General features: G+C 34.5%; 2 protein-coding genes across 4 annotated transcripts; both read left to right on the forward strand.

Moving 5' to 3' along the window:
* The first annotated feature begins 1,339 nt into the window (after positions 1-1,339).
* Positions 1,340-14,265, forward strand: LOC112520288. Of its 3 annotated transcripts, XM_025128599.1 has the most exons (11): positions 1,340-3,941; positions 4,038-4,277; positions 6,185-6,314; positions 7,183-7,332; positions 8,273-8,460; positions 9,742-9,811; positions 10,799-11,005; positions 12,015-12,247; positions 12,342-12,420; positions 12,638-12,775; positions 13,759-14,265. In XM_025128599.1, the coding sequence occupies exons 1-11, from the start codon at positions 1,693-1,695 to the stop codon at positions 13,960-13,962; spliced, it is 3,888 nt and encodes a 1,295-aa protein (XP_024984367.1). In that variant the 5' UTR covers positions 1,340-1,692; the 3' UTR covers positions 13,963-14,265. The 3 variants fall into 3 exon arrangements, with proteins under 3 accessions (XP_024984367.1, XP_024984368.1, XP_024984369.1); XM_025128600.1 differs by lacking the exons at positions 12,342-12,420; positions 12,638-12,775; positions 13,759-14,265 and having other exon boundaries at positions 10,803-11,005; positions 12,015-12,100; XM_025128601.1 differs by lacking the exons at positions 12,342-12,420; positions 12,638-12,775; positions 13,759-14,265 and having other exon boundaries at positions 10,806-11,005; positions 12,015-12,100.
* A 4,101-nt stretch (positions 14,266-18,366) lies between these two features.
* Positions 18,367-20,090, forward strand: LOC112519184 (glucan endo-1,3-beta-glucosidase-like). Its single transcript, XM_025127179.1, has 2 exons — positions 18,367-18,429; positions 19,035-20,090. The coding sequence occupies exons 1-2, from the start codon at positions 18,375-18,377 to the stop codon at positions 19,985-19,987; spliced, it is 1,008 nt and encodes a 335-aa protein (XP_024982947.1). The 5' UTR covers positions 18,367-18,374; the 3' UTR covers positions 19,988-20,090.
* The last annotated feature ends 3,304 nt before the right edge of the window (positions 20,091-23,394 follow it).

Genomic DNA, 23,394 nt, shown 5'->3' on the forward strand with positions numbered 1-23,394 from the left:
TATCACTATGCATCTTACATATGATTAGGTATCACAATGTATCTTTTGTTTAACATAGTCAATATTTTTAAGTATCACAGTGGTATCACCGGAGGACGGTGGCCGGAGAGAGAAGAGTTTTAAAATACCAAAAATATCCTTGCATTAAGATTTTAATTTAAAATTACCAAATTTATAAATTTCCTAATTTATCTATTGATTTGTGGTTAATATTGGTTCTCACAATTACCACAAACAACTCAATTCTCCCTTGAATAGGCCCATATATATATATATATATATGAATTCAAAACATATTATACAGTGCAATTTGGACAGCCTAACTCCAAAATATATAGTATATATATAAATAAATAACTATAAAAGTATAAATCGTAAATATTAAAAATATTTTTCACAGTATATATAATATATAATAATATAATTAAGTCAAAAACTATTTAATATTTGCCTCATTTCGAAGGTATTGACGAGACGATTATAATGGTGTAACTTGTTAAAATAAAAATGTATTTTTTAAACATGTTTTAATTGATATACGATTATGTATGTTAATTTGATAAATGTTTAAAATGAAACATTTAAAAGTAAATGACGTAAAGTAAATTAATTAATTAATTATAGGGGTATAAAATATAAATTTAAAATTACAATTTTAAAAAAATCGGCTGTGAGAAGGTGAATGTATGTGAGGAAAGGATGGGGTGAAAAAGTGAAAAAGTAAGTATAAAGAGTATTTTGGTCATTTAGAATTTTAAGACTTTTACTAAATTTGCTTGATAAGATAGTATAGATACATTTCTTTTCCTTTTTATTAATTAATTTTTTATATGAAAAAATCATTAAATATATTTTTTTAAATGTTAAATTTTTTTAGATTATCACAAAAAATGAAAATCACTAATAATAACTGAAAATATGTTTTTATTTTTATTTTTAGTTAAATCATCAAAATGATTTGTCATTAACATTATCTCATTAAAGTCACACAAACAAAAAAAATTAAGGTATTAACCGGTTTAAAAGATAACAAGTTATCTATTACTATTATGGGTATATTTTTTAAAGTATGAAATCTTAATAAAAAATAATTTAAAAGTATATTATCGTAATAAAAAAAAAATAAAAAATAAAAAACTATAATAAATTTTTTTACGAAAGTAACTTGTTATTTCATATATTTAATCCTTTATTTTATTCTCAATCGCATCTAAATTCAACACATAAATCGTGTAATAATTCATGTGAAAAGTAATGGAGATTTGCAAGTTTTTACCTTCAAAAGTTGAAAAAAGATTGAACGTTATGGGTTTGAAACCTTGTTGGGTTAAGATGTGAATTGGGGAAGAAAGAATCATATAATCCGTGAAAACAATGAAGGGACGCAACGCAGGGCTCTTTGATTCCTTCCGATTCGGACAACAAAACAGATCAAACCCAAAATTGACTTTGAATTGAAAGAAGAATTACATTCACCAATCAGGACCAACAACATCACTGCTGGATTATTGTTATTGGTATGCCTTAATTCATCGAGATTCGTCACAAATATAAGTCAACAGCAACAACAATCATCAGGTTTAATGTCTTCATCCCGCCGGAGATATCACCGCCGGCGTTTTTAGATTCTGCAACGGTCGGTCAGTGTTCTTCTTTCAAATCTCCTTCCGTGTTTCTTCTTTCCACAACGACATGAACTCTTCATCATCGAATTCGAATCATGCGTTTCGGAATTCGAACGAAACAAATACCATTTTAGGGTTTAATTCGTCGCCTAGAGCGGCTTCTAGGAATCCGGGGGGAACCGCTGCGGCTGGTTCGGGTTCAAATCTTTCACGGCCACGGCTTTTGAAGATGAGAAGGCAAGCTTCTCATAACCCTAGGTCTAATACTACCCCCGGCAGCCGCCGTGCGGAAGAGGCTGACGCCCCTCTAGGGTTTAACCCATTTCGGACTGAATCTGAATCGGTGTTTGGCAATTCGAGCTCCGCGAATGTTCCAAAGAAGTCGTTCTCATTTGGAGCAGGTAGTAGAAATAATCCCAACTGGAATTTGGGTTCCCAAGGGGGAGTTTCTAGTGCTGTTCTTGATGACATGAGGAAATCAAAAACTGATGGTGATAATAGTTTCAATGCCACTGGGGGCAATGCTGCATTTAACTTTAAGGTGTTTGAAAGTGAGAATAAGAAGAATTTTGATGAATCTATGGTTGATCAACTGCCAAAAGAAATTAACAAATTGAACATTGGAGGTTCGAGTAATCTAGGAAGTTCGAAGAACCTTCATGATGTGAATCCGATGAAGAGCCGGTTTACCAATTCGTTTCATAACAATGTGGAGGCAGAACTACAACATGAGATGCATAAAATGAATCTGGGAAACCCGGGAAATGTTGAGTGGGGTAACGATAATTTGAAAAGCTTTGTATTTGGAAAGAACAGTAAGATGGGCGAACATTTGCCACGGAGATCAGAGCCTATAACTCCTGGCAAGCAGCAAGATGAAGAAAAGGTTAAGGCTGATCTAATATCGGATAAGATGGGGGAGCTGAAAGTAAGTGGTGGGGGAGATGATAATTCGAAAAGCTTTGTATTTGGAAAGAACAGTGCGACTGGTGGTGGTTTTCTGGGGCGATCAGAGCCTGCAAGTCTTGGTAAGCAGCGTAATGAAGAAGATGTCAAGGCTGATTTAATATCGGACAGGATGCGAGAGTTGAAAGTAGGTGGAGCTGGAGAAACATCTGTTTTTTCTACGGTTTTTAATGATAAGATGCAGAGTGGCACATTTATGGGAAAGAATTTTAGTTTTGATCATAGGAATGTTGAACCAAAAGTATATGAAACCCCATCATCTACCCATTTCGGACCATTTGGGAATTCTCCGCATACAAGTAGATCCGAAAGAAATGCTGAATATACTTTTGGTAGCAAAATGGATAATTTGGGGACTCCAAGTTTAGAATTGAAAACACCAAAGGGAGACTTGTTTTCTGGTGTGAAAAGCATACCTGAAGCAAAGAAGGAATCTTTTAAAGACTCGAGGCCAAAGAAAAAGAAAGGAAAGCTGAGAAAGCCCGTTTTTGGTCAACTGCGGCCTAAGCAAGACTTTGTGTTTAATCAAAGAAGTTCGCTTGAAATTCCCGAGAGTTTTGAAGCATGCTCACCAATGGATGTTTCTCCATATCACGAACCACAGGCTGATAATTATTCTAGAGGAACTTCTGTGACGTCAGATGATACTTCACTAATGAATGACCACAACAGTATGTCAAGTGAATCACATGTGAATAACTCAAATGCCACAACAGATGAAGACCTGCTTGTTGCCACACAACGGTTGGATGTTAACGACGTTGATGTCAAATGCGCTATAGTAAAAGAGGAAGTTTCCGGGGCCGAAAGCTTTAGGTCTGCAACTGAAAACATGGAATATAGTAGTGATAGTTTTGCTACAGCCGATTCTGAAATGAGTTCCACCGCTACCTCTGGCAGGCAAGAAAAAGAGGGCACCCGGCTATTTAAATTTGGTTCAAAATTGGAAAATATAAGCAAAGAAAACTTCACTTTTGCTGCATCTTCGTCCAGTCAAGTTCTACTATCACCAGACATACGTCAACATAAAAAGAAACATCGGCTGAAAACTGGTCAAGATTCTTACAGTTCAACATCAGATGCAAAAAACACATATGCATCTTCTTCTGCTTCGGAGTTTTTCCCCATTTCTGGTAATTCTTCGATTTTGTCTCCTGGGAAGACCCAAAAAGCTGATGTATCTAAATTATCAAGTAAAAGTGAAGATAATTTTAAGCCGATAAATGAACAAGATTCAAAGCAAAATTTGCCGGAGGTATCGCCCTCCTTCCAAGATTCAAAGCATGGAACTTTCTCAACTGCATCAGCCAGCATTGCTGCAGAGGAAACGTGCGAGAAATGGCGGTTGAGGTGTGAGATTCTTTCTCATATGCAATAGAACTTCAATTGTTTTATTAATTAACATATCAATTGTTTGGTTCTAAGAGTGATATCAATTTATATCAGGGGAAACCAAGCTTACGCTAGTGGGGATCTAGCTAAAGCGGATGATTATTACACACAGGGGTTGAACTCTGTTTCTCAAACTGAGAAATCTAAAAGTTGTCTTAGGGCTCTGATGCTATGCTATAGCAACCGTGCAGCAACTAGGATCGCTCTTGGAAGGATGAGGGAAGCATTAAATGATTGTCTGATGGCTGCAGCAATAGATCCCAACTTTCTCAAGGTTCAAGTTCGTGCTGCACAGTAAGTGTCACTTCTTTTGCGTTTTTATAGGTTTGTATTATTTTTTTGCATAATTCCCTATCTTTATGTGTGAAAATGCATGTTAATTAACTAATTTACATCTTGGTTGCTAGAGTTTTGATAGCGAAGCTAAGACTTTCCTTTCTTTTTCATCATGGTTCACCATATCTATTACATGTGTGGTTCCTTTTTTTTTTTTATCATGTTCTTGCATATCAAATATGTGATGGCAATACTCTATATATAGGGTTAGGTTTAGGAGGAAACCACAAAAAAAATGAAAAACTGAGGAACACCTGGTAACCATTCATCTGGACGGTATGCACATGTACATACAAGTAATTGTAACATGCACACATGCATAAAAACCTAAAAAGGGCTTCAATTACTTGTATGCACATGTGCATACCGTCCAGATGAGCGATTACCAAAGTGTTCCTTAATTTTTCATTTTTTGGGGGTTTTCCCCTGAACCTCCCTCTCTCTATATATGTACATAGAGTCCATGCAAAGTGCTCCTTTCACATGAACAAGGCAAAGCAGGCCTTCTGCCCCCTAAGGAGTTGATAACACCTGATGGTTGATGAAGCACCACGCCCAAGTGAATTACTACTATGCTAACCCCTTGGGGTTGTGATATACCATTTGTTATATTTATATATTCATAAACTCAGTTGAAATTTTAAATAACATTCAAACTGTAACTCATTCGTAACCATTTTCGTTTTTCGCAACTTATCATTTGTGCCACCATCTGTCTCTTGCAAACGTGTCCAAACAAATGCAATCGTGCCTCTCTTAACTCACCCGTGATAGATGCAACTCCCAGCTCTGCTTGGAAGACCTCGTTTAGTATCCTGTCCAACATGGTCCAACCACAAGTCTATCTATCTAAGTATCCTCATTTCTAAAACTTCCCATTTTCGCTCGTGGACCTTGTCGCCCAACACTTTGACCCATACAACATTGCTGGTTTGATGGCCACCTTGTAGAATTTGCTCTTTGTGGGAACCTCTTGCAACGCAGAACCCTCGTAGCATATCGAGCGGGATAAGTGCCATAGTGTTTGCTATTAGTATAGAGTGGGTTATTCATGAGTATTTTATTGTTGCTGTGTGGAGCTATTGAAAGACAGTAGTATCATAGTATAGTCTACAGAGAGTGGGCTACTCACATCATTCATATCCATGGTCTTTGGACATTTGATTGCTCTTTTTGAGATGTGGCTAAGTGCACTTTTTGGAAACTTTTGCTCGTAAAAAACTTGATAGATCTGTTGTCTTAAGGTAAGAGACTATCTTATTATCTGCTATACATTAAAGCTTCACATTCTTTTTTATTATTAAACTTCAATACTTTTGCATTTTCCTGAATGGACATGGTTCTACCATATTCCGCAGTTCTACTCATGTTTTCAGAATTCCAGTGTAACCGATTCCATATACTACTTCTTTAGTTGCTAACCTTTGTTGGGTTTGGTGCCAAACTCTTTGACAAGCATATTTCATAGAACTTGAGAATCGTTCATCTTTTGATTTAGGTTGTTCTTTTACTTCTTAATTGAGTCTCCTATTATTTGTTCTTCAGTTATTTCTGGACGGGAAACTTTAATGTGATTCTGTGGCTTAACATCTACAGCATTTTCTTTTTGAAGTTTGTTTAAATCTTATTATATACCATCATACGGCATTCTTTTCATAAATGAACTTATTGCCAATATACTGCTTCACGGCAGACCTTCAGTTTGTTGATAATCTTAACACATAATAGCTTCCTGTTACTTGTTTATAATCTTTGTATATGTTCAGTTGTTCTCTAGCTATTGGAGAAGTTGAAAATGCAAGCCTTCAGTATATGAAGTGCTTGCAGTCAAGGAATGATGGTTTATAATCTTTGTATATGTTCAGTTGTTATCTTGCTATTGGAGAAGTTGAAAATGCAAGCCTTCAGTATATGAAGTGCTTGCAGTCAGGGAATGATGTCTGTGTGGACAGAAAATTGTTAGTTGAGGCCTCCGAGGGTCTAGAAAAGGCACAGGTATTTCACATTTTCTCTCTTATACGTATTTACCATCCATTATTATCGTTGTCAAGTTTATTCAGCTAAGTATGCAATTGTTAGTTTTCTCTCTTTGTTTTATAATGACGATTTAGTTGTAAAATTCCACTGAACTGAGAACCTGCTTCAAGGTTTTCTTCTGTTATTGAGGATGGGATTGTGTTTTAAAAGAAGGGTATATAGGTAAAAAGTTGGGGCTGGATGTAAACAAGAGCCCTCCTCAAGCTGACCAAATAAGCTCTTGATTTCCAGATTAAGCCACAATCAACAGCTATTTATGGCTGACCGAATAAGCTCTATGGGCTATACAGCCCATTAATCCACAACCAAAGAGCCCCTTAGTATTGATGGGAGACACGTCTTGATAATTTGACTGGTTTATTTATTGTAAGGCTCGTCCATAATTTTTCTGTGAATTTGGTGGTGGTCGAGGTGTTCATTTATTTTTCTTCTTTTTTTTTTCTTTCAGTTAAGGGTGTTTACTCGACTTTTAGTGTTGTGAATATAAGTACTTTTTCTATCTCTAAATATATGATACACTTCACATCTGAAATAAATTCCTCAAAATACATGATGTATTTTTGGTATTATCATCATATTTTAATGATGACTAGAGGTTGGATGTTGTAACGCGATCTTTGAAAATAACGGGTGTGTTCATGATAGTGTCAGACTTTAATGTAAACTAGCAATTTGGTTGTTATTTTTGTTTGTTTAGCATGATATGCAGCTTTTGATTTGTTTTCTTTCTGCTCAATTTCTCCACATCCCATCTTTTTTCACATATAACAATGAAGGAATCAAATCGGTACAATGGTAACCGAATTTTTGGTTTCTATGTTATCAGATAGTGGCAGAGTGCATGAAGCAATATACAGAACTTCCTCGAAGAACATCCGATGACTTAGAATGTGCATTGAGAGTTATTGATAAAGCTTTGCAGATAAGCAGTTATTCGGAGCAACTGCTTCAAATGAAAGCAGATATCTTACTGATGGTCTGTCTAATGTGTTTTACGCTTTAAATTTTTTACTCCTGCTGTCCTAGAAAATTGCAACCTTGGCTTGGCACATGGCTAAAGAGTTTGATTGTTGTTACTAAGGACAAATTAAGAAAACTTGTGGGCCAAAGACACAGTTACATATATCAAGTAGGGGGGCCGTTTGGTTTGCATGATTTTGATGGAATTGGAATGGTCAATTCCTTTGACCAAATTCCGTTCTGACGTTCGGTTTACCTATGGAATGGAATTGAATTCCATACATTCCATCAACCATGGATTTCATCATTCCATCATAGTGGGGAAGGAATTGAATTCCATTTCAACAAATTTTCTTAAGATGACAAAACTACCCCATCAAACCAATTTTCTTAATTGTTATATTTAAAATTTTAGAAAAAAATTAAGATTACAAATTCAAATAAAGGGTATTTGGTCATTTTCATCATTTCATTCCAATTCCTCTATAAACCAAACAAGACATATTCCAATTCATTTGACAGATTACATTCCCTTTCCTACAAGCCAAACACTTGGTCAAACCTGATTAACATTCCATTCCAATTCCTTCAAGATTTCCATTCCTTCAACCCAAATCGCCAACACGATTAGTTACAAACGCTTTTTGACAAGCCTTTGCTGCGAGAAATCAATGCTTTCTCAGCAGGAGGGTATAAAAGCAAGATGGGCAGTTGGTCAGATCTAGTATGGATCGTACATGGACGGTAAAACATTATCCCAACCAAACGCCCTGTAATGATTACTAATGGGCAGAAGGGTAAATTTGGATTGACAATCTACCAGAACGGAAATCCTTTTTTGGAGCAACTGAAAATCAAAGAGTTACTTTTTTTGAATAGTTAAAGGTAATCTGACTTTATAATTTCTGTAATTGTACTCGATAACTTAGGATCGAGTAATCTGTGTGGTTTTGCAGTTACGGAGGTATGAGCAGGCTATTCAAATGTGTGAGCAAACTCTGAGTTCTGCTGAGATGGACACACCCAGAAGCTCTAGCTCTTGGAGACCAAGCCTGATTGTTAAATCCTATTTTTATTTAGGAAGGCTAGAGGAAGCTCTTGAGTTTATTAAAAAGCAAGAAAGTTCTGGGCATATTACAGAAAGGTATCTCTTTGTTTGCGAAGATAAAGAGCTTTTGTTTAAATGTTCTGTCATATTGGTATCTGCAGCATTTGTTTTGGTTATAATGCACCAAGAAAATATGATGACATTTTGTGAACTATTTGATCTTTTTTCTCACTTTTATATTTTAGTGGACTAAAAACCAAACTAAACCAGAGGAACCCAATATATCTCACACAAAGGTAGGATAGGAGGAAGGGGGGAAGGATATACGGAGGCCCAAGGGGTAGAGAGACTGTTTTTATGATGACTCCCGGTTAGCAAAGTAGTGAAAAAGTAGCACATAAATAAAAATGGTAGCAGAGACATATGAGTGGGACATAAGATAAAACAAACAAGGAAGAGGGGTCAAGGAGTAACATGTCATCATTTGGATTTCTTCATTTATTAATATTAAATTATTGATTAAGATTACATATTGTGAAATTAAATATTTGCATGACCATTTCAGTAATGGAAACCCCAATTTGATAGATTTGCATGAGCAGTGAGGCTAGACATGGTGGCCTTGGACCTGACTCCGACATGATTGCATATAGGACTTCTTGGAGATGGTGGATTAGGGTAGCGGATTTTGGGTAGAGTCGGTTAAAAGGGTAGCTTCTAGGATAAGTAGCCTAGAGGCTCTTTGACCTATAGATACGAGTGTCCCTAGGGGGGTGTCCTTTTGTGCACTCTTCTATTCGTACGCCTTTTTCTAATGTTGCTTCATTGCAAACTTTTCTAACTTCTCCTTGCTTTCTCTTTGTTCGGATAACTATTTTTGGTCCCTTCCTAAACCTTTTAAAAGATGTTTTATAAGCCCGGGTCTTCATGGAAACAACTTTTCAACCCCTAGGGGTAGAAGACCTTTCTTTTCTCAATTCAAGCCTCTCCAGGCTTGTACTTTCTACATAAGGTCAGATAAAGAATTTGCTAACTTGTAAGAAATTGGTGAACTTGCAAAACAGATGTTGAGAATGGCACTAATGTTACTTTTGAATGGCTTATGTGTTAATTGAGTTAGAATTGATTTTAATGGTTGCAAATACTGAGTATCATCCAAGGTGAACTGTGTCAAATAAGTTATGTAACAAATAAAAAGATGTTTGGCTTTAAATTGCATAATTACTTTGTTAGTATGAGATTTTTGTTTTCTTGATGATGAGATCATTATACAACAATTCTACGTGATGAAAGGAATGTCTCTTGTGAAATCTTATATTTCAATGGACTAAAAGCCGAGAATATGGAAGTTGACATTATCATGCTATTGATTTCCAGGTTAGGAAGCATGAGTTTGGAGTCGTTGATACCTTTAGCTGAAACAGTACGTGAGCTTTTATCTCGCAAGGTACGGGAAACGAGAAGTATTTCTTTCCACAGTATTTGGATAGTTAAGCCCATGAGAAATTAACAAATTTCTAAAAGAGGTAAATTTGTATCCTGTGTGCTTAAGCTGGATGCTTTATATCATCTTTTCAGTTTTCAAGATAGTACAAAAACTCGTTGTCCCAAGTTTTACTCGACATTAGACTGGGACAAGACTAGAATTGAGTGGGACAAGAATGCGTTTGTTTGTCCCACCAAAACCGGTGGAACAAAAATAAGGGTGATGGGACAAGATTGGTAAATTATTTAACCGCCCATGTCAAATTAAAACCCTAAAACCTTTCACAATTCTTTGGTCTTGTCCGTGCACCGGAGGCACCTTGTAAGACCAAGTCGGATTTCAGTGTAAAGTCTGAAGATCAGAGGATTTGTTGATCTTGCTTAACTCTGATGCCCTCTATTGATAACCTTTTTATTTTTCTTGTTATTTACTGTGAGTACTTTTCTCTCATTGCTCTTTATGAACTTAGATAAACTTCATTTCTTGTTTTTTTGACATACAAAAATGATTTTTTTTTTCACAAGCCCCCTGGTCTTCACAGAAACAGCCTCTATACCCCTTGGGATAGAGGAAATATTTGCGTACATTTTATACTTCCCAGACTCTATTCCAAATGGGATTTACTGGGTTCGTTTTGGTTTGATCTATAGTCTTGAATATGATTTAGGAATTGGGGTCTCATGAAAATGTTGCAACCGTTTGAAACTTAAGCTCCTTTAAATTTTTTAAGCTCTCACTATGTTCTAAAATTATAAGATTTAAAAAGAATGCATGCAGCTACTTGAGATGAAATACATTTCGTGTTCTTAATTTCTTCTGAACTTTTAACAAATTTATGCGATTTTGAGTCCGTGAGATGGGTAGTTTACCCACCCACGTCAAATTGGAACTTATGTTTTAGAACAGAGTTGTTATGTGAATAATATCATCTAATCATCCTCTTGGCAGGCAGCAGGAAATGAAGCATATAAATCAGGAAAGTATGCAGAAGCCGTTGAACATTACACTGCCGCCTTATCGTGCAGCGTTGAATCTCGCCCTTTTGCGGCGATATGTTTTTGCAACCGTGCTGCAGCATACAGAGCTTTGGGTCAAATCGCAGATGCCATTGCCGATTGCAGTCTAGCTATAGCTCTTGATCCAACCTATCTTAAGGTTTGCTAAAATGCACCACTTTTTGCAGTGTAAATTATCATTCAAGTAGTGTATGCTCTCCTAGGTTTCATGGTTTTGATAAGACTGGCCTTCTCTCATTAACTCAAGTTTTGCATATCTTAGCATATATTCTATCCATTTAAAAGAATATGTTTTAACTTGGTAAATGGTTTAATAAAAAAGTTTGATAAACCCAACAAGGTTTTGCTCTGATTCTCTGAAAGTGGTCTCTGATTGTTAACTCTGTTTATTTTCCCCATTAGAGTTGGGGGCATTTCAGTCTTTTCATCGAAACCTTTAACTTTCTTTTTAAAAAATAACATGATATTTTATTTTATATTTTGTATCTTTTATTCTTATAAAATTTCTCTCTCAATCTAAAATTTATTATTTTTTAAAAGAAAATAGAAAATAAAGTTTTATGTTAGTTTTAAAGAGAAAAATAAAGATTTTGAGGAAAAGACTGAATTGTTCCTCACTCTAACGGAGAAAATAAACAGAGTTAACAATCAGAGACCACTTATAAAGCAAAATGAAAACTCTAAGGATGATTTCTAGAGTTATCAAAGTTTGGGTCCCCACTTCTAAACTTTTCACCAAGCCTCAAGGACCAAAATTGAAGTTTAGTTTATTTTAAATAAATAGTAATTTTTGGAAACATCGCATCTACTTTTTGTATTTTAATTTATTATAATTGCTATTTGGGAAACTAGACATTCAAAGGAACTAGCCGGTTATAAAACTAATCGTTTTAATTATTGGGTTTTCATTTGTTTATTTTCATTATTGAAATTCTTTTTATATAAATTAAATATTTTAGTAAAGACTTTATATTGAAAAATGAGAATTAAGATGAACCCATTTATGAAACTGTCGGAGTATATGATCGTGGAGCAAGTTGTATAGAATGTATAGATAGCTCATTTATGATCTAAATGGTTTCCGCAATATAAGTTCTTCTTTGTCGGGATTATTATTGACATCATAAAAACGATATACTTGAATGCAGGCACTTTCGAGACGAGCCAGCTATTATGAGATGATTAGAGACTACGGTCAAGCAGCTATAGATCTTCGGAGATTGGTGTCTCTTCTCACGTCACAAATAGAAGAAAAGGGTATTCTTTCTGGAGTATTGGATAAATCAAGTGGTATGAATGAGCTAAGGCAAACTCAGCTTCGGCTCTATAACATTGAAGAAGAATCCCGAAAAGAAATTCCCTTAAATATGTACCTCATATTGTAAGTTCTTTTGCAACAGTTAGATTCGGTCTGAAATCATGATTGAAAAGCCAGTTTCTGCATTCAGTGGTGACGTTGTTTCAAAACATTACAGGGGAGTTGAACCAAATGCTGCTGCATCGGAAGTCAAAAAGGCATATCGGAAAGCTGCACTGAAACATCATCCTGATAAGGTTGTATCCAACATCTGATTCCTTTTTTCTCGACTAATCCTGTGGGCCCCTGAAGATAATAACAGTTGGGAAAATCCCCAGTGGTCCTGAGGAGACTCGAACTGGCGACCTATGGGAAGTCCCAAGACCCGGTCTTTTTTTGTTGGTTGAGCGGACCCGATATCTGAACGTGATAGTTATAAAGGGTTCTTATGTACCGTTTCTTTTGTTGATGTAGGCTGCCCTATCGCTGAGTAGAAGTGATAACGGAGATGATGGATTATGGAAGGAAATAGCTGAAAATGTTTACAAAGATGCTGATAGGCTTTTCAAAATGATCGGAGAGGCGTATGCTGTGCTTTCAAACCCTTCCAAGGTGCTGAAAAAATGATTCATCTCTACTTTAGATGTACTTTTTCTTTATCCGTCGTTATTGGTACCAACTATTTCAAAGGGTTCAGGCACAGTTTTGTTAACTTTAAGACTTTGGTCAACGAGTTTGGTCCGTATGGAGTTGCTAGCACTTATAGGATTAGAGCCTGGGACACCTCGTGCCAAGCCTGCGGGCAACAAGGCAGATACGGGAGGTGGCCCCTCTCCCATATCTGCCTTGGATCTCATATCAGTCCCCATTTCCATTCCCCCTTTAACAACATCATATCTTCCATGATCCATACCCTTTTTAGATTTAGTAAAATTCCAACATAACTTTTACATCTAAAATACAGTTAGGGCTTGTTTGTTAGCAGCTTAATGAGCTTAAATGCTCAATGGGACTCACGGCTTATTTGGTCAGTTATACATGACTATTTGGTAGTGGCTGCTTCTAAGGGGGAGCTTTATGCAGAAAGCCAAGTTTTTTTTTCCGAACATGACTTCCCAAGTAAAAAACATGTTCTTTATCTATACAAGACTTGATGGAAAATCAACCAAACAGCACCTTAATATCATGTGCAAGTGAAATGAACGAAACCAAACGATCCCAATATATCCCACTTGGAGGTGGGGTCTAAGGTGGGATATGCAAATTTGTTTCCATCCCTAGTTTGCTACTCTAATTTTGAGTCTCCAAGAATTCTTATCAATATCCATCCTCAGTTGTTCATCCGACGTGCTTCTCGACCCGCAAAAAGATCATACATGCATACATATTTACATACATTTGTTCCGAGGGTGGAGGGTAAGAACCGCTCCATATACCCCCATATTTTGGAACCTATAAGCCCATATTTTTATACCCTATGTCTGCTCAATGTGGAGAGGGGGTGTGTGCCATGGCCCTGCAAAAACCGTCCCCATCGCCATCCCCTACTCTCTGGGTACATTTATGTTAATGTTTTCCGCTATTGGTTTTTGTAGAGGTCACGATATGATGTGGATGAAGAGATGAGGAACGAAGCTAACAGATTTACTAGAAGCAACTCGGGAAGATTCGCTACAGATGTCCAAACCCCAGTATTCGAGCGAAGTGGGAGCAGACGGTCTCAAGATTCTTGGAGACCATATGTGTATACCCAAGAAAAGACCACCTCATCCAATAGGTATTCTTCAAGGTACCCTTGATTAGGATGCAGTTTGTCGTCAAAATTTCTGAGTGCCGACAGTTGCACGGGAGCATAAAAACGTGCAATGACCAAGCAACTTAATATACATGTGGACCAAAAGTATGTTCGTTTTGAAGTCATACGAGCACCTCAGAAAGAATACAATCATAAAAGCAGTGTGTACAAGCGGTGATGTGATTGAGAATAGCGATTGACGACGTAAAACGGGTCGAACGATTTGCGCGTTTTACGGAGGTTGGATTTGTTGTATGAGTGATATGTGGAAGGTTTTTGTATACATGTTTTTCATTTGCAGGTTTCATTTTTTTGGGAGGCTTGATGTATAGTGATTGTTTTAGGAGGTTTTACTGAATCCAAACAAAAATGGAAAAGGGGATATATTCTTTGATTTTATTGTTATTAATATCAAGTTTAATATATAAAAAATCCCAATGAAAAATAAAATAAAATAAAATAAAATAATTTAAAATAGTATTTGAGTTACAAAATAGTTCTTTAATCATATGTGATACTGTAATTTATCGCATGTTATACTGAATCAGATATGTGGGCAATCATTGGCATGCAGGCCCAGTCGCCCATACATCATCAAATGTTCTCACGTATATTATCACATGTGATAAGAATGTAATGGTCTTATCTTTTATAAAATAGAAGATATTGTCGTTTGAACCTTCATATTTTTATATTATAATAAATGGTTATGTAACTTTTCTAATTTAATTGAATGTTTTATAAATTATGTTGATGTAATAATATGATTTATGAGGTCTTGTAAAAATAATAAAACATATAGGTATAATTTATAAAATTAATAAATACAAAACTACCTGGAGGTCTCAGGTTCAAATCCAATGAGGAATAAAAATTCTCTTGTGGCCACGGAAGTTCAAATGCGGTGACTTCGAGCTATCTGTAAAGCTGGTGGTCGTCATGAGATTAGTCGGCTCGCATAACGGGTTGGATATCCAGATTAATAATAATAATAATAAATACAGAGGTAAAGGAACAAGGTGATTTTGTTCAAACATAAGACAAATCACGAGTTCAATCCCAATCTCCCGTTAGTCTCTTAGCTGCTGAGCGAGCCAAAAATGCCTCATCATATTGGTGTCCTTGAAGACGGATTATGTATAAAACCAATTATGATTCTCGGTAATCAACTTTTATGCCTAAATATTAAAATTTCATGTATTTAAAATTAAAAAAGATGTGCTTATGATGTTTTATTTTAAATTATGCACTAAAATAAAGTAAAAAAAATGATGTTAATTAAGTTAACAACGATTCCAGTATTTTATTATACTGTTAAAAACCAAAATTCATATGACCAAATTCTGATTAAATCCGGTCTAATTTGTCTGCAAAATCATCGTAACCCGTCTATTTTAGTGCCTATAATTTCAAACGTCTTTTTCCCCGCAAGAATGTAGACAAATGAGTCCTTTCTTATGAATTGATATCCCTATGAAATATCCTGCCTAACATTAAATACAGACAAACACAATTTATTTCCAACCCAACAAACAAAAAACTTGGCCAAACTTTTGAAATTTCAAACTTCATATCACAAAATAAACAAACACTTGACGGTATAGATGGGCAAACCGGTTAACTGGTCGGTTCTCAGACCCGTTTCAACCAATTTTGAACTGGGCTTTCTGTAGCCGACACTGGTCTAAATTGGTTTCGAGGAAAACACAAAGATTGGTTGTAACTGGTCGGATCGGTCTTCCACTCTTCCTAACCAATATTTGTTATATATATAAGGTTTTATTTTAGCCTATTTCTTTAATAATGTTGTTATTGATAATAAGAGGCTATTAATTAGGGGTGTTCATGGTTTGGGTTGATCGAGTTGAAGACATTTGAATAACTCAACCTAATGCTTGTTGTTTGAAAAATCTTAACTCAAACCAAAGTGCAACCCAACCCAAACCAAACTGTATGGGTTGGTCGGGTTGATACTTTGGTACATTAAAATATTCTTCTAACCTTGAATATGTTATTTCTCTACTCATAATTTATTTTTCATCATCAATCATTTGATATAACTTATTCATAGTTCTTACGTATATGACATCTAGTTAATTTTCTCAATTTACATATAAATGTTCACAATTACTGAACATATATACGAATGAGTTATATAAAGATGTGAAATAGATTGAAAATATATGTATATGAAGAGCGTACATATGATAGTGTAATTGTCTAGTGTATATATGAATAGAAATTCAACAATCATATTAAATCCAATAAATAAAAAAGGATATCGGGTTCATCGAGTTGGGTTGTGTTCAAATAATAATAACTCAATAGTCTAATACCTACAGTTTAAAAATTTTACAATTCGATTAGAAATCGGGTTGCTTCGGGTTAGGTTTTTGGGTTGGGTTGGGTTGGGTTGACTTGATCAGGTTGGTCGGACTTTTGAGCACCCTTGCTATTAACTATAACCAAACCTTAATCTTCTAAAACATTAACTTATTAAATACTTGGAGTGTTTAAAACTCCTACAAAATGTTGATTAATCCTGCTAACATTGAACTTGAGAAAATGAAATAATTAAATAATTGAAAAACCTTAAAAGACGTTCCCTTTAACTAGTTGTGTAACAGGTTCTCTAGCAAAATGCTTAACATGTCCAAACTGACTTTAACTGATCCTTATGTAACCAGCTCTCAGCCCTGAACTAGTATGAGTCCTCTTACTGGACCTATTTGTCATCTGTAACAAAAGAACCTGACTTAATTTTTTCAGGTTTTGTTTAACTAATCTTTTAATTTTTATTTTATTTTGGATATCTGTTTTTGAGCTATAAAATAAAACTGACATTATCTTTGGATTGAAAAATGGGTTTGAAAATTAAGACCATGAAAAATGGTAGTAAATACATTGAACCCTTGACATAAAAAGATTTTTCAATAGAAAATTGAAGTTGGAGAAATAACTGATCCATTATTGAAATTGATTGCATTACATGTTTGAAGGGGACTCCCACTCTACACGAAATAATAAGTGTTTTAGATAAATTCAACCCAAAAAAAAAAAACACACATATATATATATATATATATATATATAGAGAGAGAGAGATAGGGATCTAATCAAATAAGAACTAAATAGTAAGTGCTAACTATGAGTTCCAATATGAATCATTCATTTTAAATAATTAATGTTATTTACTAAAATAAAATAAATGGTAAATTAGTAAATTGTGTTGATTATTCAATTTACTTTAATTGGTTTAATATTCCAATTTACTATAATTTGTTTAATTATTTTAATATATGTATATATATACACACACATGGACGCACAGAGACCAAATCTGGTGGCCTTCTCCGGCACCCACCACCACTCCGGTGACCTCCTCTTGTCATCTTGTCTGGTCAAAACGCCGTATTCGATGATCGACCACTAAACACCCACATGCGACAGTGGTACCACAGTTGGTATCACAGTGGTCTCAAAGTTTACTTGGTGTGTTTTGGGTATCACATTGTGTATCTTGGTGTATTTTGGGTATCACATGGTGTTCGTCGGAGGTCGGAGGTAGGAGAGGGGGGGGGGGGAAGATAGAAAATTTAAAATACCTAAAATGCCATTTATTTATAACTTTAAGTCAAATTATCAAAAATATTAGTTTTCTAATTTATCCATTGATTTGTGGTTGAGATTGGATCTCACAGTTATCACAAACTAATCAGTTCTCTCTTGAATGAACCCCTATATATATGTATATGTATATATATATATATATATATATATATATATATATATGGTATATTTCAAATGCAATCATGTCTATTTGTACAACCAATGCAACCCAATTAATTGAAATATTTATGAAAATAATGAAAGTTCATTTATTATGATTTGAATATTTATGAAAGATGAATATGGTTCATTAATTATGATCAATACTTTATATTATGAAACAATGAAAACTTCTATGAAATCACATATTCATCAAATTAAATGGACGGTTAAGATTGAGTTGTATTGGTTGTATAAATGTAAAAGGTTGTATAATAACCAACCTCTTTCTCTCTCTCTCTCTCTCTCTCTCTATATATATATATATATATGAATTAAATAATATTTATTAATCACAAATCAATCATACCGTTAAATATTCCTTGAAATTGGTTGATTTAAATCCTTGAACAAAAAGACTTTTCAACACGACAATTGATTTGAAACGACGACTCATAATGTGGAAATTTCCCGTAACTTGTTTGACAGGAAACTCTAAATTATTTAATAAATAAAATTATTACTTATCAATTAAATTAAATTTAATTCCTTTTTTCCAAAATAAATAAATACAAAGCGACYTCGTGGATTTTGGCCATTATATATATACGACTAAATCCCAAACAAAATTTTCATACAACCAAAGTTATGGCATCAAAGTTTATGTTACTCGCTCTTCTCGTTAATCTTCTCGTGTTTACAGGTTTTTTTTTCTTCTGAATTCAACTTAACATATTATTATTTAAAAAATGTAGGACTGATTGCAACAATAATGTGATTTTTATGGTCTCAAACAGATATCATTCTGTGTTCAAATTTAGATCTATCAAACTCTGATAACTTGATTTATGTTTATATGTGCRTTCATATTACGRTACATTATTTATGTCACTTCAAAGCAAGTACTTTTGATATTTTAGGAAGGTAATTGTGAAGTTGTAGATATTGATATGTGTGATCATGTGTACACATGCATGCATGTATGTGTGTATGTGTGTATGTGTGTATGTATGTATGTATGTATGTATGTATGTATGTATGTATGTATGTATGTATGTATGTATGTATGTATGTATGTATGTATGTATGTATGTATGTGTGTGAATGTATGTATGTGCACATGGGAATACTTTAGGCTATACCCACAAGCATGGAAATACTYTTTGGCTACATGTATTTGCACCGTTTAAAGTAGATGATAAATTATTGAGRAGAAATTACAAATTGATACGAAAGTTCTAACTTTCGGTGTTTATGGGAAAGATGAAYTGTATTTAAATGATTTTATTCTTATTTGGTGCCAAACAGATGCACAATCGGTAGGCGTGTGCTACGGACGAAATGGTGATGGTTTGCCCTCAGAACCKGACGTGGTAACRCTTTACAAAAACAACGGCATAACCAGGATGCGTATATAYGATCCARATCAAAATACTCTTCAAGCCCTCAAGGGATCCAATATCGAAGTCATGCTCGGTGTTCCTAATGATGCTCTGCAATCCCTCAACGATCAAAATGCTGCAACCACGTGGGTTAGAGACAACATCCAAAATTACCCAGATGTCAAGTTTAGATACGTCGCTGTTGGAAACGAAGTCGATCCAAATAAGGAAAGCGGTCAATACGCAGGCTTCGTACTYCCAGCAATGCAAAATGTTCACAACGCCATTAACGCTGCAGGTCTAGGGGGCCAAATTAAGGTGTCAACTGCAACCTACACCGGTCTCTTAGCCACCTCCTCTCCACCAAGCAATGGCGCATTTGATGGCAATGTGCGGGGATTTATTGAGCCGATAATTAGATTTCTAGCCCAAAACAACTTGCCAATGCTTGCTAACATCTACCCCTATTTTGGAAACCCRAGTTCAAATCTCCCGTATGCATTGTTTACTGCAMCAGGACCAGTTGTGAATGATGGCAMTCGACAATACTCCAACCTTTTTGACGCTATGTTAGATGCTCACTATGCAGCTCAAGCACCTCTTGGTGGAGAGGATGTGGAGATTGTGGTGTCAGAGAGCGGATGGCCTTCGGCAGGCGGCGACCCTGTAGCAACAGTGGAAAATGCTAAAACTTACAATAACAATTTGATTCAACATGTCAAAGGAACGAACGGGACGCCAAGGAAGCCTGGAAGATCCATAGAGACGTACATATTTGCCATGTTTGATGAAAATAAGAAAGAKGGAGCAGAAACTGAAAAACATTTCGGAATTTTCTCCCCAAATCAGCAACCCAAGTATGAAGTGAACTTCAATTAGGGAAACCCACAATTTCCAAACTATAAATAATAATACATATRGACAATAAAGTGGGTTTCCACTGTTCAATACACTGATGATGGAATAAAAAAGTCAGTTATACTGTTATAGATTGGTTTTTATCATTTCTGGTATCAGAACAAAATCGTATTTATTTCATTTTATAAGTTTTATATATTTACTTATGTTAATATTTTATACCTAATACCTCAAAATATATGACCAATTACATCATGACACTTGTAATCAAAACAAACTGAAGTCTGATGGTTCGTACATAACAAAGTTACAGTATACATAACATAACTAAATCTAAATTTGGACAAGATTAATCAAGAAATCTAAAATAAATAAGAAGCTCCATCTTTCATGAACACCCGACAATTTATCTGAAATCCCTAACTTCATACACATTGAAGAGCAATCTAAAAAATGAAAAACTGGTTCACATCCAAATTCAGTACTTTTTGCATTGGATCAGTGGAGTGACTGAATTAGATTATGACTTTTGAGTTTTCCTTATCTACAACAAAAATAAAGAAATTTGATACAGACTAAAACATATATAATATAACAATAAACATTGAATATACGACCTTGAACCAAAGGGCTATTCGTATGGTGATACTCGGTGATGATAATGGCATTTTAGGCGTTATTCTTGTACCACTTTCTTGGTAGTTTCGCTCGTTTTACAAGCAAACGAAGCGTTATTCAGACAGTTTATTGCAAATCTGTGCATAAAGAAAGGTGCATGATCTCGCGAATTACTTTTGAATAAATTCAGAAATCATATGTAATAACTATAGCATTTCGTAATTTATTGAAAAATCCGATTTGATTCTCGATCAACCAATAATGTGGGACCATTAACATGGTTAAAACTAAACTGTTTGAAGTAKARACGCAAACTRATACTCTTTCTACCACTATGTTAATATAGAGATGGTCCAAAAGAAATATTTTRTCAATATAGAACGTTCATACTGATAAAACGATTTGAACTGCTTATTKGGGATTTTATCCCTTTTTTTAGCCAATCTGAATCGMTGACCTATTAATTGTGTATAAAGTAAGAAAAACTTCTTGGATTAAAATAAGTAAACAACGTTGCTGACAATTACATATTTTTTGTTTGGTCAGAAGAGTCCTTCAAAAGAAATAGAAGAAATATGAAATTTAGGAGGGTGTRAACCCGCCTATCAGGTAAACYCACATTTCTAGAGGTCAGGGGTTCAAGTCTCACATTTGCTGAAAAGTGTGTGAGTTTAATTTGTGGTATTTAAATATTATATACTTAAAAAAAAACAATACCTTGAAGGTGACGACAACGTGACAATGATTTGTGTTTTTGTTTGAGAGCAGGAGGCAACGACGATGGGCTAACAGAAAGATTGAAGGTAAGAAAAATCTAAGGCGATGTGACACCGATATATGTTTTTTATTATTTGTCTGACGATATGTTTTCAAGTAATTGGCGGATAGAAAAAAAAACCATAAAATTATAGAACACGGCATTTATTCATCTGAAAGAACCAAAAAGCAAAGGCGTATGAGAGACAGATAAAAATCACTTGTCCAAAATTTTCAAGTTTCATTCGAATTCATGTCCACCAATCACATGCATACACATAAGCAGAAAAAGAAAACGAACATGAATTAAATAAAATTAAAATAAACAAAAATCTTATATCAACAATAAGGGGTGTTTGGTTTACCGGATTTTGACATAATATAGAGGAATTAGATTAATTAATTCCGTTGATCATTCGAGCATTTGGCTTACATATCCATTTTTTTAAAAGACAAAACTACCCCATAGTAATATATATATATATATATATATATATATATATATATATTGGGAGTGAGAGAGAGAGAGAGAGTTGAGTTTACGTAAGACTAATATGTTTTCTTGAGAGTCCTGATACCACTTTTTTACATTTGAAATTTCACAGCAAAATAGAGAAAAAAAAAAATCTAATGTGTATTTCTTGAATAATGTTTGGATACAAGAAGATTTATTTCATATACAAAGCTAACGGACAAACATTAGATTAACTCCCAAGTCCCAAGTATCATTTACTTGATTAATTACAAATATACCCTTTTCGACTATTGAACCATAAAGATAGATACACTGAATGCAAGAAAGACCGAAGACGAAGTGGCCATCATCTATATTTTCATCTCTCTCTAATGATATATTTTCACATAATTAACAAATATAGAAAAATACATATGATTTGAAAACACGGGATTTCATTAGAAAAAAGGCCAAAGGGCAAAGGAGACCATGGTCATTAATTCTTGATTTGGGCCGAGACAACAAAATTAATGTGAGCCCCCCATTCTAAATTTCTATTAATAACTTTTCGGTTGGGTTTGTTTTGACATAAACTTGTTTTAATTTTGAGTTTTTCTGTTTTAATTTTGAGTTTTTCTGTTCTTACATATATATATATATATATATATATATATAAACTAATAAAAATTATTATTAATGTGTGATTTACTACAATTTAAATTTCAATTTTATAATTTGTAAACCGTATCATAAAGTATGTTTTCATAAGGATACAGAACATAACCATATCAAAAAAGTTCTAATACACATGATCTAACCATAAGAGTGATGCTCGATTGGTTTGAGCTTGAATTCCAAAAATCAAAAGTAACTAGAGGTCCTAGGTTCGAACCCAATGAGGAATAAAAAATTTCTTGTGTCCACGGAGGTTTAAATGCGGTGACTCTGTACTATCCACGAAACGGGTGGTTGCCCTGTGATTAGTCGGCTCGCATAGCAAGTTGGATATTCATATTAATAAAAAAAAACACGTAATCTGGTTTGATGTAGTTTGATAATCAACCTTAATCTGAACAAATGTTTTCCATTTTATTGTATTTTTGATACATGAAAATGTTATATAGTTTTGTTATAAAAAAAGCAATAAAATGGCAGTTCAGGACATTTTAACAAGCAATAAGGGAGCCTTTGGTTCATTTTTAAGATATTTCTCTATATGATAGATTAAGCCAATATGGTGAATTGAGAAACGAGAATAGACCCAGCTAAAAATAATCGTACCACCGACTTCTAAGATGTATTTGTTAAAAAGCAAATACGTCGGCTTAAAAGTTGACCATATCATCTTAGATGTTGCTTACCTTTTTTCTATCCTTTTTTATCTCACGAATTTTTAAGTTTTCAAATTAGTAAGTCTCTGTATTATATATATATACTAGTTGTGTACCCACGCAATGCGGCAGGAGCCATGAATTTTAACGATTTTGAAGTTCCAATGGTTTTATAAGATAAGATTTGACGATGATATATGTTACACTTGGTCTTTACATATTAATACAATTTGAATAAATAAGAGTTATGGTTCCAATTACAGACTATC

Source organism: Cynara cardunculus, assembly GCF_001531365.2.
Source record: "Cynara cardunculus var. scolymus isolate 2C chromosome LG 10, CcrdV1, whole genome shotgun sequence".
NCBI lineage: Eukaryota > Viridiplantae > Streptophyta > Magnoliopsida > Asterales > Asteraceae > Cynara > Cynara cardunculus.